General features: G+C 53.1%; 9 protein-coding genes across 9 annotated transcripts; 5 read left to right on the top strand and 4 right to left on the bottom strand.

The window, feature by feature from the left end:
• Positions 1-10: 10 nt before the first annotated feature.
• BO94DRAFT_609313 (uncharacterized protein) lies at positions 11-661 on the top strand (the record flags this gene model as incomplete). Its single annotated transcript, XM_025616578.1, has 1 exon — positions 11-661. The coding sequence occupies one exon, from the start codon at positions 11-13 to the stop codon at positions 581-583; it is 573 nt and encodes a 190-aa protein (XP_025462787.1). The 3' UTR covers positions 584-661.
• A 1,329-nt stretch (positions 662-1,990) lies between these two features.
• On the top strand, positions 1,991-3,469 carry BO94DRAFT_268506 (uncharacterized protein). The gene has a single exon (XM_025606538.1). The coding sequence runs from the start codon at positions 2,147-2,149 to the stop codon at positions 3,188-3,190; it is 1,044 nt and encodes a 347-aa protein (XP_025462786.1). The 5' UTR covers positions 1,991-2,146; the 3' UTR covers positions 3,191-3,469.
• Positions 3,470-7,724: 4,255 nt separating this feature from the next.
• Positions 7,725-8,633, top strand: BO94DRAFT_590200 (uncharacterized protein; the record flags this gene model as incomplete). Its single annotated transcript, XM_025616004.1, has 3 exons — positions 7,725-7,820; positions 7,869-8,212; positions 8,354-8,633. 3 exons carry the CDS (start codon positions 7,725-7,727, stop codon positions 8,631-8,633), a joined length of 720 nt encoding a protein of 239 aa, XP_025462785.1.
• A 1,225-nt stretch (positions 8,634-9,858) lies between these two features.
• BO94DRAFT_429977 (uncharacterized protein) lies at positions 9,859-10,263 on the top strand (the record flags this gene model as incomplete). The annotated part of the gene is made up of 1 exon (XM_025607472.1): positions 9,859-10,263. A coding segment is annotated over one exon (405 nt), but the record flags the coding sequence as incomplete, so codon positions are not given.
• A 1,450-nt stretch (positions 10,264-11,713) lies between these two features.
• Positions 11,714-12,614, bottom strand: BO94DRAFT_609273 (ankyrin repeat domain-containing protein; the record flags this gene model as incomplete). The annotated part of the gene is made up of 4 exons (XM_025616577.1): positions 11,714-11,976; positions 12,032-12,177; positions 12,232-12,332; positions 12,393-12,614. The coding sequence occupies 4 exons, from the start codon at positions 12,612-12,614 to the stop codon at positions 11,714-11,716; spliced, it is 732 nt and encodes a 243-aa protein (XP_025462783.1).
• Positions 12,615-13,139: 525 nt separating this feature from the next.
• Positions 13,140-13,699, top strand: BO94DRAFT_560544 (uncharacterized protein; the record flags this gene model as incomplete). The annotated part of the gene is made up of 4 exons (XM_025614161.1): positions 13,140-13,302; positions 13,351-13,405; positions 13,439-13,532; positions 13,577-13,699. The coding sequence occupies 4 exons, from the start codon at positions 13,140-13,142 to the stop codon at positions 13,697-13,699; spliced, it is 435 nt and encodes a 144-aa protein (XP_025462782.1).
• Positions 13,700-14,983: 1,284 nt separating this feature from the next.
• BO94DRAFT_550593 (uncharacterized protein) lies at positions 14,984-15,433 on the bottom strand (the record flags this gene model as incomplete). The annotated part of the gene is made up of 1 exon (XM_025613500.1): positions 14,984-15,433. One exon carries the CDS (start codon positions 15,431-15,433, stop codon positions 14,984-14,986), a length of 450 nt encoding a protein of 149 aa, XP_025462781.1.
• A 216-nt stretch (positions 15,434-15,649) lies between these two features.
• Positions 15,650-16,087, bottom strand: BO94DRAFT_550592 (uncharacterized protein; the record flags this gene model as incomplete). Its single annotated transcript, XM_025613499.1, has 1 exon — positions 15,650-16,087. The coding sequence occupies one exon, from the start codon at positions 16,085-16,087 to the stop codon at positions 15,650-15,652; it is 438 nt and encodes a 145-aa protein (XP_025462780.1).
• A 1,187-nt stretch (positions 16,088-17,274) lies between these two features.
• On the bottom strand, positions 17,275-17,648 carry BO94DRAFT_539747 (uncharacterized protein). The gene has a single exon (XM_025612766.1). The coding sequence runs from the start codon at positions 17,582-17,584 to the stop codon at positions 17,366-17,368; it is 219 nt and encodes a 72-aa protein (XP_025462779.1). The 5' UTR covers positions 17,585-17,648; the 3' UTR covers positions 17,275-17,365.
• Between the last annotated feature and the right edge of the window lie 841 nt (positions 17,649-18,489).

Genomic DNA, 18,489 nt, shown 5'->3' with positions numbered 1-18,489 from the left:
TTTCGACACCATGTCACTTCTCTTAGCGTGCCGACGCTCTCCGTGGAACAACAGGGTTCCCATCAGACAACAAAGTCCGTCTCCCTACCATCAGCGGCGTATGCGTAGGCTGGTGGACCTTGGTGTATCAGTGAAGCATACACGTGATGAGGACGTCGTTGGCGACTCGGATCAGATTCCTATCGAGGATGAGTTAGCGATGACGTTCAAACCCCAGGAACCACACTACCTTCAACGCAACTGGAAGTGTTTTGACGCCGCCATACTGGTCGTAGGGGTGAATGTCTCTCCGCGCCTTATACCTTCGGTCGAAGAGAGGAGCCGAATCGCGGGCAACAGTAGATTTGCAAGGCAGGGATCTCCTGCGCTTGTGGAAGAGTCTCGGCCGCAGTGTCACCAAATTCCGATCCCGCTGGGGAACTGGCGCGCTGCGAGAGACGCCGGCTGCCTACATCCCAGCAGCCCGCTCCTGCCAGCGCGCGGTTCGTCGACATCGCCGCATGGGGTATCGGCAGAGCATCGAAAAACAACAACTCGCGCAAGAATCCAATTTTTGAAATCACGCCACATCGCAACGCCCTAGGCGTCTGAAATTAATATAAGTTTCTCCCTGCGACAGCGGCTATCTTGCGATACCAATTTTATTGCTGTATCGCGGCGATGCCGTCCAGCACTGGGGGGTGGCCTGTTTTGGCCGCCTCGGGAGAAAATTCTGCGCACCCACAAGAACGCGCCATGAACCTACAACACAACGTCAGCGCCTTACTAAGACATATCAAGGACAAAGAGAGAGCCAGAGTCCCAAAGACAGTGACTGATCATATGGAAACCGTCCAGAGGCTCCTCGTGGACCTCCTGAAGAACCCCCCCCCCGGAGAGTCGTGGTGGCAGAGCCAGGAGCAGACCTACCAGGAGCTCAAGGCGATGCGGCTCAGCATGGAGCAACGGCTTCACGCGCTGTAGATCGCGGCCAAACCCCCAGCACCCAGCGTACGTGGTGGTATTCGCAGTTAGATCAACATCATCCAGGAAGCTCCGTCCGCTGCGCCGACACGGTCGGGGTCGCCTGGGGTGGCCCCCTCTGAGCTTGCCGAGCACTCGCAGGTCATGGTAAAGATAGACAAGGATGGGATACCTCACTTCCATCAACTGATAAGCAGGAATATCCTAGAAAGGGCAGAAAAGGCGCGCGTGGCCCTCAGCCGCGCCCAAGGATCCCTCCCCCTGGCTGCAATAAAAATCATTGCGGCGCGGCAACTCAGGTCAGGCGACTTAAGGCTCGACCTTCAATCCGCTGTAGAGGCTGAGGTTGCATAGAACCACCCTCTCTGGGCTCAACAACTCTGGAAGACCGCAACCATCCACATCCCCTCCTGGGGAGTGGTGGTACACGGGGTCCAGGTCAAATCAGTCGATCTCAGCAAGCCGGAAGGGGTCAAAACAGCTCACCGACAACGCCTTCCGTTGGGGGGACGCCACGATCACCTACGTAGGGTGGCTCACCGCTCCGCCCCGTGGCCCCCAGGGAAAGAAGTCGTCCACGCTGATAGTGGAGTTCACCTCTCCGATGGTGGCCAATACGGCGATCGACTTCGGGGTTCTATGGGGCTCAGAGTGTCTGGTGGCGGAGAAATATGATCGGGCTGCGCGCATTTGTCAATGCTACACATGTCAACAATTTGGCCACATAGGAAGCGTCTGCCAAAACAAAATCGTCTGTGCCCACTGCGCGGGGGATCACCTGGCTCATGAATGCCCGGGCAGGGCGGCTGGACAGCAGAGGGAACCGAAGTGCGCCAGCTGCGGGGGCGCCCACTACGCCTGGAGCAAACATTGTCCGAAGTACGAAGAGGAGGTTCAAAAGGTGCTGGCGAGGCTGGCCACCAGGCAACACCACAACCGGTACCACCCTGTCCCACCTCACTTCAAGACAGCGATCCCATCGATCACAGAAACAGCATCCATAAGCAACCAAACACAGGAACACACCTCCGGGGATAGCGGCCCTGGAGATGCACCTGCCGCACCGTCCGTCTAGTGGAGCCAAAGCAATTCCAACACTGAATCACACCCCACCCCCGCCGAAGCGACAGAGCAAGTCCGCCGAAGCACCCGGGGAACACAAAGGGCCAAGGAGCCCAACCAGATGGACATTGATAACACTCCGGTGGCAGAGGGTGCCGGAGTGGCGGAGTTGGAGGCAAGGGAGAGAGAGCTCACAGCCCGGGAGAAAGCCCAGAGGCGCCTCGAGGAGAGAGAGAAGGCGATCGCAGCCCGGGAGGCAGCGCTAAAACGGCTTGATGCGGAGGCAGAGGAGGCAGCCAGGAGGGGGAAGAACATCGCTGCCAGGGAAGCTGAGCTGGAGACCAGGGCGACGGAGGAGAGGGCCAAGGCCAGGAGGGCGGCCAGGGAGCGGGAAGACCAGGAGGCAAAGATAAGGGCCCAGATAAAGGACAGAGAGAGGGCCCTCAGGAAAGCGGAGGCCAAGATGGCGCGGGACGCGTTCCTCCGGGAACAAGTCAACCACCTAGTGGCCACGGAATCTTGCTTCGCGCTTGAAAGGACCCAATCAGACACGTCCGCGCGCACGCAGCGCGTGGAGAGAATCATTGAAGCCAACACTGCAACACCAGACGACGCAGCCGCCTCCGGAACCACTAACCCCCCGTCCAGCAGGACCCGAGCCAAGCGCCGGAAGGACCACCACGACACTAGTGCTGAGGAAGTCCAGCAAGCGGAACAGCCGGAGCAAGCCGAACAGACTGAGCCCTCCGACTCGTCCGCCACAGCATCGACCTCATCACTAAGCGACGCACCAACGGCCAGCTACCAGCCGAGCACTAGAGCCGGAGCCAGCAGGAAGCGGACCTACGACGAAATGTCGGACAGCAGCCGTCGCCTAGCATCGGTGTCAAGCAGACGCACCCGGAGCGCCTACAAAGCAGCGAGGGAGGCAGCCAAACGAGCTGCCAAGCCGCCGCCAACCAGGGAGACATTCGACCAGCAACATCCCCTCCCGGAATCGCCCCGGAGGGCTCCAGCTCTACGCAGCGGGGTAAAGCCCATCTTCACCATGCTGGAGGAACCGGATCGCCAAGAGGAGCCCGAACGCCAAGAGTCGCCAAGCCCACAGAACCGCGGGAGCAGCCGCGGGAGCAGCCGCAGCCGACACTCCCGCCGCAATGAGTAGGAAGCCCCTTCAAATCATCCAATATAATACGAACCGATCAAGGGACCAGGTGATGGCGCACTTCCTCCGGGACCCTAAGGTCCTGGAGGCAGACATCATCGCCGTACAAGAGCCCTGGGAGAACCCGTTCTCCGACACGACGCACCATCCGGCTTCCCGCACCCACCACCTGCTGTATCCCGAACAGGACGCAGAGGGCAGGGCGCGAGTATGCCTTTATATATCAAAGAAAATCGATACGACAAGGTGGCAACACATTAAGCACTCCAGGGACGTCCAGGAATTACGCCTCCGGAGCCGACCTGCTACTAATGATTACTGAGAACGCGAACATGGACTTGTGGCTCGAGGAGGGCAAGACCACGTGGGCGCGCGCAGGCTCAGAGAGTACTATTGACCTAAGTCTTTGGCACCAGAGAGCTGAAAAGCAGGGTAATCGCATGTGAAGTCACCCCCGGAATCCACGCGGACTTCGACCATCTCCCAATCGCCACCATCGTCGACATAGATACGCCATTGTCGACCCCGACCCCGACCCCCAGGAGGAACTGGAAGGCCATGGATACCAAGAAGCTGCGGACATTCGTGTCTGCGAACCTGGAACAGGGCCCGTGGAGAAGCCTCAGTGAGGCAACGCCCGGGACCATAGAAAACGCCACAGATCATCTTATCGAGACCGTGCAGCAGGCCATCGCCGATTCAACCCCGTGGGCCAAGCCGAGCGCGTGGGCCAACCCGTGCTTTACCCCGGAGTGCCGGGAGGCGATCAAGGCGTCCCGGCGCGCCTACCGAACATGGAAAAATACAAAAACACAAATTGACTATGAAGACTACACCAGAGTGAAGAACCGCAAGGGGAAGATCTTCAAGAAGGCCACCCGCAAGGCCCATCGGGACACCGTCCGGCGCGTCACGGAAGGAGGCAACCTCTGGAAGCTGGCTAACTGGGCGAGGAACCGGGCAGGGAGCAGCGGGATCATCCCGATCCTGCGTGGCCACGAGGGTCCGGCAGAGACCATGGAGGAGAAGGCCAAGGCGTTCCAGCACGTGTTCTTCCCGGAACCACCCCCGGCCGACCTCTCCGACATCAATGACAAGACCCGCTATCCCGACCCGATCCCTTTCCCCGAGATCACGACCCGGGAGGTCCGTGAGGCCATCAGCCGAGCCCCAGCCGACAAAGCCCCCGGATTCGACGCTATACCGAACAGGGTCTGGCGCGCCCTGGCCAGTGAGCAGGTGTTCATCGAAGCAGTGACAGCAATATTCGACGCTTGTGTGCGCGTTGGATACAACCCCCAGCACTTCCAGAGATCGGTCACGGTGGTCCTCCGCAAGGGGGGCCCCAGGGACTACCGCTTACCGAAGTCCTTTAGGTCAATCGCGCTGCTCAACACCCTCGGGAAGCTGCTAGAGTCCATTATAGCCAGCCGGATAGCGTGGGCGGTGGAGGAGTTTGAACTCCTGCCCCATTCACATCTGGGTGGCCGGAAGGGGATCTCAGTGGACCACATGATCCAGATGATCCTCGACCGTGTCCATCAAGCGTGGGGGAGGGACATGGTGGTCAGCATGATCCTGCTGGACATAGCAGGTGCCTACGACAACGTGTCCCACGCCCGGCTCATCCACAACATCAAGAAATCCCGCCTGGGCCACTTCGCTGCCTGGATCGAAGCCTTCCTAACTGGGAGAATCACCCAAATCCGGATGCAGGACTACGCGAGCCCGCCTATCCCGACACCAAACGGCATCCCGCAGGGGTCACCCATCTCGCCGATCCTCTTCCTGCTCTTCAACGCCCCCCTGCTACGCACCTGCAGACAGCAGGACGGCCGCGGCTCGACGGAGGCCTTTGGCTGGGTCGACGACACGTGCATCATCGCGATCTCGTGGAACTACGCCCGGAATAAAGCACTGCTTGAAGACGCGTTGAAGAAAGCTAATAAGTGGTCCCAGAGGCATGCGTCCAAATTCGCGCCGGACAAATTTGAACTGCTCCACTTTAGGAACCCCGGACTACCTCCCCCGGACGCCAACATCCCAGACGAAGCGCCCCCCGCCCCAGCAGACATATGGGGAAGAGCCCGACGAATGGGAAGGCCACGACCGGCTACCGATTAAGGCACCAACCCCCCCCCCCCCCCCCCCCCCGGGAGCGACCAGCCGATGACAATGATCAAACCCTCCGAATCCGCCCGCTACCTAGGGGTCTGGCTCGACAAGACCCTTTCATTTGATGTCCACCGGGCTAAGGCAGTAGCCAAGGCAAGCGGGAGTCTCGAAGCCCTCCGGGGCATTGCAGGCTCCACGTGGGGAACGTCGATCTTGCTCATGCGCAAGGTGTACCACGCGGTAGTCATCCCGCAGATGCTGTTTGGCATCGCCGCGTGGTACAGCCCGGCCAGCAGGAAGGTCCCTGCAGCGCAGTGGGCCCGCGTGGAGGCAGAGTTCACCAGGATCCAGAGACGCGCGGCCATCCTAATCAGTGGGGCTTTCAAGAGTACGGCAGCAGCCGCACTTGATATCGAACTTCACCTACTGCCCATGAAGTGGCTCATGCAACAGACCATCGAGGAGACAGCCATCAGAATCCACACAGGGCCCAAGATCGCCCAGCCGGAAGGGCTGCGGGTACGCAGGAAGCCCGCAGCCGTGAGAGTAGGGGGCATGACCCCGCTCGAAGCCCTCAGATGGAGAAGAAACGCAGTGCTCTACCCGACCCCGAAACGGGCAGAGACGTGGGAGTCCAGGAGCGCATTCGTCCTGGCTCCCTGGGAGCAGCGGATTGAGTGTGATATCCAAGCCCACGAAGCCGCGCTAGCCAAACATGAAGAGATCTGCCGCACTGAGCCGACCGCCACCGTCATCTACACGGACGGCAGTGGCTTCCAAGGGGGAATAGGAGCCTCGGCAGTCAGCCTCCGGGCCGACAAGGTGCAGCGTAGATTCTTGGGCACTGAGGCCGACTCCACGGTGTATGTGGGAGAGCTGACAGGGGTCGATATGGCCCTCCAGTTAGCCGGGAGCGCCCAACCGGGGTGCGGCATTCACATTTTCTCGGACAGCCAGGCTGCTATCAAGGCGGTTGGGGCTCCCGGCCGTCCCTCAGGTCAGTATGTCCTGCGAGCCATTTATGCAAGGTTTAAAGCGCTGCAGGCTCGCGTGGTGCTCCACTGGATCCCGGCCCATACCGGGGTGCAGGGGAACGAGGCTGCAGACTGAAGCGAAACGGGTCGCGGAGTGCGGGTTGGGCCGGAACAACAGATAATCCGCCTCGCCTCCGCTGCCAAGAGGACCGTTCGCGGCAGGTTCAAGGATCGGTGGGCCAGGCAGTGGGAGAAGGAACGCGCGGCCGCACCAACGAAGCGCTTGATCAAGGCCCCCACAAAGAAGACCCTGGAGCTGTACAAGGGGCTGCCAAAGGCCTACGCGGCAATTATCATGCAGATGCGCACTAGGAGGATTGGGCTAGCACACTTATTATACAAGATCAAGGTGAAAGACAGTGACAGTTGTGGCTGCGGAGAAGGCTCGCAGACCCCAATGCATGTCCTGATGCAGTGTCCCCGGTACACGCATCTGCGCAAGGCCATGCGAGATAAGATTGCCGCACGTGCAGATCTGGGGGATAAGATGACCGACTATGATACGCTGATATCAAACCCGCAGGCGATCCGCTACGTCGCCGAATTCATGCTACAAACAGGCTTGCTTGGGCAGTTCAGCCAGATGGAGTTGGATCCCGATTCTGACCCCCTGGAGGACCCTGACCAATGCCACGAACACACAGGCCTAAGGGCATTGGGGATAGACGCTGAAGATGCTGGGTAGAGGCCTCAAACACGCCCTGGTTGAGTCGCCAGGGCACACACGCATACCAGTATAGCAACACGCAGGTTGGAACCAGGAATGAGAAGCGGAGAACGGAGGGAGGATGGACTCGCAGGCAACTGGTCATCAGTTGCATTAAAAGTGCTTATTTAGTTGTGTATTGCTGCGTTATCGACTTCTTCCTATACGCGTGGTTTTGATGTTTTTCTTTCACTGCGAGAGTTGGGATTTATGGGATTTGACAGGCGTTCTGGCTTCATATTCTTGCTTCAACGGGAAGCGCCTACATAGCTAGCATCACATATAGCGGGCTCCATTAGGCTAATAGGATATGACTTGACTTGACTTGACTTACTCCAAGCGCTACCCCAGAAAGACGACTGAAGCATACAGCTGGGTAGACAACACCAACATCCTCGCCAAGGCCAGGTCGGAAGGAGCCGCAGTCCGTGCGCTAAGAAAGATATATCCCTACGCGCGGGACTGGGCCCAACAGCACGGCTCGGTGTTCGCCCCGGCCAAATACCAACTAGTACATTTCCCCTGCCCGGACCACAGCAAGTCCGAGCCAGCCAATACAGAACTCACAATAGAGGATGATACGGGCGAGGTCACAATCAAGCCCAGCAAAGCAGTGCTATACCTCGGCGTTTAGCTCGATTCGGAGCTCAACTTTGGAAAACACTGCAGGAGAATGGTCATGAAGGCAGAGACCAGCCTCGAGGCACTCCAATCAATATCAGCGTCCACCTGGGGAACATCTCTGCTCAATATACACAAGATCTACAACGCGATGGTAGTCCCGCAGCTCCTGTACTACTCTTCAGTGTGGTACAACCCATAGAGGCTCGCGGGAAACACCATAGCACGGAGGGCCGCAGTCCAACACCCAGAGCAGGTGCAGAAGCGAGCAGCAGTCCTAATCAGTAGGGCCTTCAAGAGCACTGCCGGGGACGCACTTAATGCCGAGCTCCACCTGACTCCAATCCCCCGGCTCCTAGAGCAGAAGGCCGAGGAGACAGCAATCCACATGATCACGGGGCTGGCAATAGGCAAGCCATGCAAGGGACAGGAGAGGAAGCCAAGGGAACGCCGCACGTTCCTGGAGACATTTGAGGCGGAAATAAAGAACCACAGGCACCGGAAGGATCAGGGCCAGGGCCAGGACCCGGACGTGCAGGAGCTGAGGTAGGAGGCAAGAGAGGCCTTCATTCAGCCTCCATGGCGTGTCCCACCCGCAGTGGTTATTGAGGATCGCGAGCAGGCGATCAAGACATATACACAGGTTGAAGCAAGAGGAGAGATCACTTTCTATGCAGACAGGAGCAGATTTAGAGGCCACATCGGCGCGGCGGCGGTCATGCCCAGGACCCACGGGGCTCAGGAAAGGAGGAAGGCATCATGCTACCTAGGCCCGGAGACGGTGAGTAACGTCTACGCAGCCAAGCTAGAAGGGCTGCTCATGGCCACGAAGTGGGCCACGTGGCAGCTAGCAGAGGTAGCCAAGCAGGAGAAGAAAGAGATCCATATCTTCAGCAACAGCCAGGCAGCGCTTAAAGCCATGAGGGCGCCAAAGATGTCCTCCGGTCAGTATACCCTGACCGCCTAACTCCAACAGTTAGAATAGCTGCGGAAGGAGGGGGTCAAGCCACACTACCACTGGATCCCTAGCCACAAGAAAGTCCGGGGTAACAAGCTCGCTAACAGGGCAGCTAAAGACACAGCTGAAGGCCGGGAACTACCCAAAGCAGGCATGGTGGCCCTGGCATCCGCGGCAAGGAGAACCGCACGCCAACTAACCTAAGAGAGATGAAAGAAATAGTGGAAGCAGCAACCAACCCTCGCCAAGCCGACCAAATACCTTATACCTGAACTGACCAAGGTGACCCTTAAGCTCTATCAGGGTCTCAGCAAGCCTCAGAGCTCGGCATTGATTTAGTTGTGCACAGGCAGGATAAGCCTAAATCACTTTCTGTATAAGATCAAGGCGAGGGACTCAGATAAATGCTGGTGTGATCGGGGATCCCAGACCCTGAAGCACATGTTGTTTGACTACAGGAGGCTCCGGGGGCTCTAGCAGGAGCTCCAACAAAGGCTCAGGAAGCACAAGATTGCAGTTAACTGGGATGATTATAATGTACTGGTGAGCGAGCCGGCCGCGGCTCGCTACATTACTGACTTTATAATAAAAACGGGACTTCTGAATTAATTCAGCGAGATCCCACTAATCACTAAAGATTGAGTAAGACAGTGGGGGAAGATGATGGGTATGCAGATCACGCAGGCAGCAGCCAGAAACCACCCCAGGCTGAAGACCATGATATATACAGCTATGAGAAAGATCCGCGGTGATCTAAACAGGGCCAGGCGAGGCCTGAGCAAGCACCATACCACGTGGGAACCAGGCAGAAGAAGCACTAGGCAGAGCCAGGTACGGCTTTAGCAGGGACTTAAAGGATCAGGGGGACAGGACAGGGTATGCTTTTCAATAAGCTTTTTAATGTAAAGGAATTAAGCTTTTCAATGCGGCGTCTTGGAAGTGACGTCGCGATGACAATGATCCGGATAGAGATAGATGGCAAGACAGATATAGGCAGCCACGTGGCCAAGGAGCAGGCGTGCGGTAAAGGGGCGTGTGGCAGGATCCGGGGACCCAGCAGGGTCAACACCATGTTTTATGATATTTTGACGTTTTATATATATGTGAATAGCCTCTCTGGAGCTCAGAGAACACCCGCACAGCAAGGCTATTAGTACGGCCGGCTATATCGGGTCTATGAATACTACTACTACTACTACTACTACACGCAGTCTCCATCACCTTACAGATATAGCTCATGGCTCAGCTATCTACAGATGTCCTGGGGCGCTTTATAGAATCCCACCAACCACGGGATTACGCAGACGATGCCTACGAGACGGTCAGACGCATAGTCTTCGGCCACGGACACATCTGCTGCCAGAGAGCGTTCTTGGACCTAGTTAGGAAGAACAGATCAGATTATTCAGCAGTATCTCAGTACGTGAACGACTACCAGGAGGCTTATACACTGGCAAAGCAATTGAAATGTGCTATAACACCGTATTGCGCGTTGCTGCAACTCCTAAAAGAACTAGAGTCAGATCGACCCCAATGGACGGCTATCGTCAAATTTCAACTCCCCGATGACGCTGCCACAGACCTGACGGAGTCGCAGTTCTTTGATTACTGCACAGATGCCATGAAAAGGGGAGACAAGCTTGACCAGGCGAATTGCGCGGCATCTTCCGTGAGATCGAAGCCGTCCACCATCTTGGACTCTGCCAAGAAGAGAAACAGAGTGTGGAAGAAGGCCACATTCCCGAAGAACGGTCAGAGCGTGGAGGAACACCTGGAAAAGATGCAGCATTTACCACAAACGCCAAACGGAAGCTGTGGCTACTGCCGATCAGGGAGACACCGCTCCCGTCGTTGCTGGTATCTCGGTCCTGATCAACGCCCTGAAGGCTGGACCCCCTATATTCATGATATCTGGTACTGTGAGGGTAAGACGGAGGGGAAATAGTCGAAATCAGCAGCCTCCGCGAAGGTGGTCCCGGCTGCGTCCCACGTGCCTCTGACCGCCGAATCAGATACAGATGACGACATTACCACTATGGATTTTAATCTATTCCATTTAAGGCTTAGTGCCCGCCAAACGCGGAAGGCGATCAATGAGACGGCTGTTCAACACAAAATAAAGTCGTATTGGTGCTAACTACTCTAGAGCTTTAAGCGTGAAGAGGAAAATAGGAAAACAGAAAGTGTTGTGGGCGTTCACTAGAGAAAAGCAACACTGGCAATAGCAAAGCAAACAGAGCAAATAGAATGACATAAGTACCACGTGACACCAAGCTGGGCTGCTGTTATAGATTGCTGGCAATACCACATTCTACACCCAAGTCACCAAGAGCTTTATGACGGCGATCGTTATACCCAAATACTCTGTCCAAACCACTAAGATAATTCGGGAACTGGTCAGTCGGCACAGAGCAGCCAGGCAAATCGAGACCGACCAACGCCCTAAGCAAGATCAGGCTTTGAAGAACGATTTAGATGATATCATACAAAATCTTGACGAGAAGATAGTGGCAGAGGCTGCGAGGCCTCGAGCCGCGCAAAGAAATGCAGATGATATTCAACGAACGCAACAACTGCGCCTGGATCTCACTAGTCGATGGGTCCAAAACAGTCAAGCTGAATCGAGTGCCATAGAATCCGATACTGACGGTATGGTTACTGATATTACTTCTAAAACTGCATGAGATTTGACCTGCCTGCTAATTTGTATGGGAAATCCCAACTAGATAGAATGCATTCAAGCCCGACTTCTATTCGACCTAAACGGAAACGTCAACGGGGTGAGGATTCAAAGGACAAAGCATTTAATGGCATCGACCGCCTACTTGAGATGCTGTCCAACCGACCAAACAGAACGCTCGGGAATCGTGTTAAATACCTTGAGGACCGCCTGGAATTGGTAAATAAGCAAGAGTTGATTCACTGGAAAGTTAAGAAACTATGTCGACAGCAGCGGACTCCAGATAATGTTATATAACTCGTTCATTAATGGATTTGACTTTACTATGGTTTGTACATCAACTTAAAAGACAGAAAGCACAATATATAATTGAAACAGAAAGGAAAGTGTGCTGCCCGGAGTAAACAGCTTACTCTCCTTTCCCCAACACCTCAACGACTTCCAACTGGTTCTGCTTTCGGGCCAAATCCAGAGCTGTAAGACCTCCGGTATCTTTGACACCCTGGTCAGCCCCTTTGCTCAGCAGATAGCGAACCACATCAACTTTACCCAGTTCAGCTGCCCTATGCAGAGCAGTCCCTAAAGGCATAAAGCAGAACACTGCGAATGTACGCCAATCTTCATGGATGGGAGTATTCAGAGGTGCGCCTTTTTCAATGAGTAAATCTAAGACTTCGATAGTATCAAAGTGCATGGTGAAGCAGTTGTCCTTGATGAATTTCTTTACTCCGATCGAGCATTAGACGGATAGTTGAAATGGAAGCACGTTCAACTGCCAACGAGAGTGGAGTAATATCAGTAAAAGCTCGCTTATTGGGATCGGCTCCATGATCTAGAAACCAAGTGGTCATATCTTCATCGTGTATGGCAAGCCTAAAGTAGAGTTAGTGAAGGGCTTTATCTACAAAGCCTTCAATATTGACTTACCCTAGAGCAGGGGGTTGAGTTTTGCCCATTAACTCATTGATATCCCATCCTCTTTTAATGAAGAATTCAAGCGCTTTCTTGGACATGTGCTTGGTGGCTTCCTGGATATAGATTGAAACCATCATAAGACCTCGATCTCACAGCTCTTTGATGAATGGCACATTGCCTTTTGTGATGGCCTCCATCATTACCAACCCCAAATCGTTCATGTCAAAATGCTCTAATGAGGAAGATCTGTCGAGTAACTCTCGGGACCTTTCAATATCATCATTAATGCATAACAGCCGTGCCTCTTCAATCGTCTCACGTAGTGTTTGAGTCCTAATTTCAGGGAGCTCACTCGGTACGAAACAGGAAGGATCTGCGACAGGCGGGAAACTCATAACAAGCAATAAGAAAGACCAGAAAGATTTATCCTGAAAGAAGTAATGCTTGGAACTGCGTGAGGTGTGGTGTAGCAGTAGGAAAGAAGGGGTATTTAAGCTAGCGTCAAATCACGAGACCTAAAAGGTAGTACGATCCTCCCTCCCTAGATACTTCGCGATGCATAGCCGTCATGGATATATGATTCTGCCGGATCTCTAATCCAAACCAATCAGTGAACGTGCATAAACAGGTGTTGTAATCTGCCTGGATAGATCACTTTACGGGAATACCCTTATTACTCAGAGATTGTCAGTAATATCTGCATGTTTCGGGTAAGTAGTGGCCTTAAACAACCTGCCTATTCTTTCACAAAACCCCGGTGCTGTGCGCTGAAGTACCAGAAGCAGTCCCCTCTCTGTTCACTTGCGCCACTATAAGTAGAGGCGGCCTGGACTTGCTTATGATCAACAGTATAGTATTACTCTCAGACAAGCCATATACTTCTACAGTTCAGGAGTCATTCAATGGCACAGTTTCCTACAATGTCCGCCCCAGGTCACTTCGATCGGTTGCAAGCAGATCACCCAAAAAGTGTTATTGAGGTCCAAATGGGTGAGGTAAAAGTGGCTTCTTTCCAGGAGAAGCTGGCCATTGGCACTAGGCACTTGGCAGGTTGTTCTGTTATTCTCATAGCCTCCGTGCATGGTGCCATTAGGGCTCATATCCCGCCACGGCCATTGCAACCCTCCTAAGACCCACTTGCGGGTGACAAGAATGCTGCTGCCATGACAGACCGAGTAACTGAACTGTACCAATAATACCGCAATACTCTTTTCACTAGTCCAACAGATACGGTGATTGTTTGTGCTATGTTTGGAGGAACCGTTGCACTGCGTGACCAGGGGAGGATCATGCACTCAAAATTTTTGGATTGGGTCCGGTCATCCAAACCTATCATGTCCCTCCGGATCAAAACAAGCCTGGTCAAGGAACCGTTGTTGCGCTGGGTAGCACGGGATCTGCAGTCATGGGGGGCGTCAATGGAGATCGTGCCCTCATATTTGTGGAGGATAAGAAATATGTTTCCGGGTCGCCTTCTTGAGGATCTAATTGTGACGTATCTGGGCATTATGCAACCAGTAGTCATCCCACATGCTTCCATGAATGATTGTAGAATGGCATTGCTAGCTATGTCACAATTCCCCCTTATTTGATCCATAGCCGAAACCAACCTGTTCAGTGTGTTCCTCTTTTGGTAGGCGTGCTTGTCCTGGTGGCTCCATCAGGGCGTTTCTGGTGCATCTACCCATCATCTTCAGCGCCTATCCCCAATACCTATAGGCCTAAATGTTCGTGGCTGGGATCGGGATGCAGTGTGAGATTAGCATACAGGTCCACTTGACTGAGTAGTACGAGTAAACCTGTGTGCAGCATGAATTCGGCGACGTAGCAGATTGCCTGCGGGCCTGATTTCACCGCATAATAGTCAATTATCCTGTCCCCCAGATCTGCACAGGTGGCATTCTTTGAAATTCCGGCGAAAGGTGCTCTCGGCAGCGGAAGTGAGACGGATTATCTGATGTTTAGACTGTCTTTCATCCCGTCTGTTTTTCAGAGGCCAGCGGTATATCGTTTGGGTTTAATGGTATGAAATCTGACATCTGTTGCTCCAGCCCGACTCTGCACCGCTTCGATTCAACGCAGCTTGGTTCCTGTGAACGATATGGACCGAAATCCAGTATTACTGCCCAACTATGGGAGAATATCTGGATTTCCGGCTGATTGTTTGCTGTTATCGGGATCCAAGGGGGGCTGCAGACTCGGAAAATCAGAACAGGCCGCGGAGTGCGGTACTGGGCCGGGCCAACAGATAATCCATCTAGCACTCTCGTTCACAGCATCGCAGGAAGTCCAGATATTACCGCACTAGCAAATCTGGGGGATAGGATTACGGACTATGATACCCTACGTTGTTGGATTCATGTTGCAAACGGCCTGGCCACGAACACTTAAGCCTACGGGGATTGGGTATAGACGATGACGAAGGGGTTTTCAGGAATTGGCAACTATTGACTATCATGGTCAATCGAATGACATGGCTCGAGTCGGTAATTTGTTTGTTGCTGGGCTCTGTGACGGAGTAGGCTTCTTGAGAGAAAAGGTCGGGATTTTGAAGTGTCGGGCCACGCTAATAGCGAAACTAGTATCTCTTACAAAGTAGCCATTTGCTCCGGAGTCAGCAAGTGTACAGGTGGGGATAGCAATACCATATTAAAATAACATAAAGGTGACTGTAAATGTATTACCATGATTATTTAGTGGGTATTAAAGAACCAACGTGCTTGCATGATCTTCCAGCTCGCCCGGGACGGAGACTTCCTAGGTGTTACTCCAAGGCCTTGAGCTGGAGTGATATCTTCTTTGGACAAACCTTGCTGAGATGTCCGGCTTCCTTGCAGTAGAAGCATCTTCCTTCTCTCATCAAACGTTCTCTGACTTCCGGCTCCATGCCGGAGGCCCGGGTAGAGGGCTTCGAAGGGCTGCCGATCAGAGTGTAAGTTCCACGGGTTGTGTCGCGGGAGGTCTGAGTGGTGGTGAGAATAGTGGAGTGTTGTTCCACCCGATCCTCGCTAAGCTCTGCAGTGCTAGCACACGCTTTCACACAGTCATCGAAAGTGGCCTCCCTGTTGCTGAAACAGTAGATAGTGCATTCCTGAAGCTCCGGAAGAAGTCGGTCATAAAGATCCTCTTTCCAATCCTCTTCACCAATCCCGGCTTCTATGGCCAGGTAATGAAAGTTTGAGATGAAAGTGTCAAACTTGTCTCCGACTTCCATTTTGAACTCCTGGTATTGGCGTCGAACCTTTCGGGCCTTATTGAAATTATGAAACATGACTTCAAGGTGTTCAAGCATGTCCTCAGCATCCTTACAGGGGTTAGCGGTCTCACGGCGAAGGCGTTGGATCAAATATTTTCTCGCGACTCCTTCGCACCGGCTGGCCACGTAAGCTTTGCGTATAGCAGGAGTGCTAAGGCGATCAGCATTGACATCTTATTTTTGTCGCATCACCAGAATCCAGTCTTCCAAGGTGATGTCCTTTCCATCACCGAACATAGGGGGATCGGGGATCTTCATGGACTTCTTAGTTTCAGAAGACGAGGCACCCCAGTCAAGGTTCACCGCCTGGCGGGTGATCTGCACAGCGAAGCTGTCCCGTTCCTTGGTAAGGTCGATGATCTGTAAAGCCTGCTGATCCCGCTCCTTCTGGATAGCGTCCCTTTCTTGAGCGATCTCACATGTCTCAGATTCCAGTTCGTTCATGATGTTCAGGATAACATCAAAAGTTCGCTCGGGGTCTTGCTTGTAGAGGTCGTGGAATTGCTCGCGAGTGATATCGCCGTGGTCAGCAGTTTCTCCATTCAGTAGAGCGGTCAGTCGTCGGGTACCCTGTCCACGTGGAGCAGAGTTCTGGGAGCTTCCCTTCGCCATCGTGGCCAGGCTGGTCGTTTCTTCGGTCGTGATCGAAGGTTCGAGGATGGGTCGGTGGGTCGTTATAGCGTCGCCAAGAGCACCAGGTGGGGACTGCTGGCGGCTTAAGCAAATAGCTATCTAGCTGCTCGCAGTAGTAAGGAAAGACGCTTGAAGTTATAGTAGGATTGTTCAACGCTGCGCTGAAATCAGACAAGTGCTATCTGGAGTCTAGAACATTGAGCGTGAGGAGGAAGAAGAAGAAGACAGAAGAAAAATGTGGGCGAAAGCGAAGCAAACAGGACAAACAGATTAGTCACGTGATATGGAACAGAGCTGCTGTCACAAATCGAATGTGACGTGACTTCGCTTGACTTGAACTACCCGGACGAACTGGTGTCTTGGATATGTCTTATTTCCTGTTACAAAGTCATCACTGGTAGTTATAGTATTGATGTCATGTTTCGTAGCATTCTGAACCAGAAGTAGCATCGTATGTTGGACGCGGTGGCGGCCATCGGGTGAACCTCTATTTGCCCAATGGCCGTCATAGCGCATAATATCGCCGGAGGGCCAGAGGAAGCGACAATCATCACCCCAATCCTTACAGCAACTTTTCTAGTATTTGAAGACGACTTGCGAGATGCAAGTTGCCGCAGCAAATGCATCGAGTTTGACTACAGAAATAAAGCAGCAGTCGCTTTGTCTCGGGTCACTCCACTTTCTTTGCAGACCCGGGAATTACTCCGTTGAAAAACGCAGACGGACGAACCTACATAGACATTTACACACGCGAGATTCTCTTTTGGATTGACATCTTATTTCCAAGCACTGCTTCTTACTTGACTGCTTATTGCGAAATATATATATGGTGGTTATCTGCCGTTTCAGGAGAATTTGGCAAAAGCCAAGATGGGAAAGGAGACAAGGCAATATGAATCTTTCTCAATAAAAGCTTCCAGGAACTGGGTAGCATTTGGACTTCATTTGACTCCATAATTGAGTACCCGGCAATGTCTAAAGTCCATAGTATGATCTAGTGACAGGGACGTGTTCAACAGCCAATGAAAGTGGAGTCATATTCATAACACTTCGTTCATTACTAGGTTTGACCGCATTTTTAAGGAACCAGATAATGCTTGGTTCCCCATCTATGGCAAGACTGGAAGGTGATTAGAGAAGGCGGGTAGACAAGGTCTTCTAGCTAAGGGAAATGCGATGATGACGGACGTTATGACATACACTTCAGTTCTGCAAAAAAAACTCATTGATAGCCCATCCCCTTTGAATCCAAAAGGGCTAGTACAATTTTGGATTTGCATCGAGTTGCCCAGGCATACAAGGAAGCCTGGGGAACAGTTGATCGAGAAGCTCTTTGATGAAAGGCACGCTGTCTTGTTTGATGGCCTGGCCAATGACTGCCTCCAGATCATATATGTAGTGTCTCATCGTCTCAGAAGGCGCCAAGTCCAGGAGCTCCCGGAACTGTTGAATATCACCAGTGATACATAATTCCATCCTTCCGTCAAGGACTTCCTTTGGGGCCCGACCTGGGACTTGGTAAGTGAAAAAGGGATTCCGATAAGGTGCTGACTGTGGGTCCAGACCGTCGAAGAGCAATCGAAATGACTGTGACGGCAGCCCAGCCCGGTGTCACGTGACGCTTATGTCATTCTGTTTGTTCTGTTTGCTTTGCTGTTGCCAGTGTTGCTTTTCTCTAGTGAACGCCCACAACACTTTCTGTTTTCCTTCTTTCCTCTTCACGCTTAAAGTTCTAGAGTAGTTAGCACCAATACGACTTCATTTTGTGTTGAACGGCCGTCTCAATGACGACCCACGAGGAGGCTTTTGTTTGTCCAACGGCAGGTTACTCCAATCGGAGGAAGGCTACATGTTACACCCTACGAACATCAGAAGGACGTGCGGTGGGGCAAAGGGTGACAACCCTTATCAGGGAGCGTACGCATGTATGCTGTCGACTGTCAAGAGCTAGGGACCAACATGATGTTTTCCCCGACATGAAAATTGATGTAGCATCAGCTATTGATATGCATGATCTCGCGATTTCGGGGAATTGGTATAGCTCAATCTTGAAGGTTGGGTGAGATGGCATGTAGGAGGTAGATATCATATCACCATGAAGTAGTCCAAATTAGTGGTAGAGTATGGATGGCTATAATCGAATATAGTATTAAAATGTAGTCTGCGCATCGACAAATAAAGCTCAACCCCTGACAATCCAAATAGCAAAAGTCCACAGTACATCAGGAAACATGAGGGCGTGACGACAGGAAGATACAACGGCCTAGCTCCATGTCCACAGTGGGCATGACTTTCCGAAGTTGAGGGCATTGAACCACCGTGTGGTCCGGGTGTTCAGCGAGACAGATGTCACACACACTCTTATATACATCCATGGGCCG

Source organism: Aspergillus sclerotioniger (assembly GCF_003184525.1).
Source record: "Aspergillus sclerotioniger CBS 115572 chromosome Unknown BO94scaffold_38, whole genome shotgun sequence".
Classification (NCBI taxonomy): Eukaryota; Fungi; Ascomycota; class Eurotiomycetes; order Eurotiales; family Aspergillaceae; genus Aspergillus; species Aspergillus sclerotioniger.
The sequence above is the reverse complement of the archived record's forward strand: the minus strand, read 5'-3'. Positions and strand labels throughout refer to the sequence as shown.

Coding starts and splice junctions, on each gene's coding strand:
- BO94DRAFT_268506 (XM_025606538.1), top strand. CDS start 2,147: ATGGACATTGATAACACTCCGGTGGCAGAGGGTGCCGGAGTGGCGGAG.
- BO94DRAFT_539747 (XM_025612766.1), bottom strand. CDS start 17,584: ATGGAATTATGTATCACTGGTGATATTCAACAGTTCCGGGAGCTCCTG.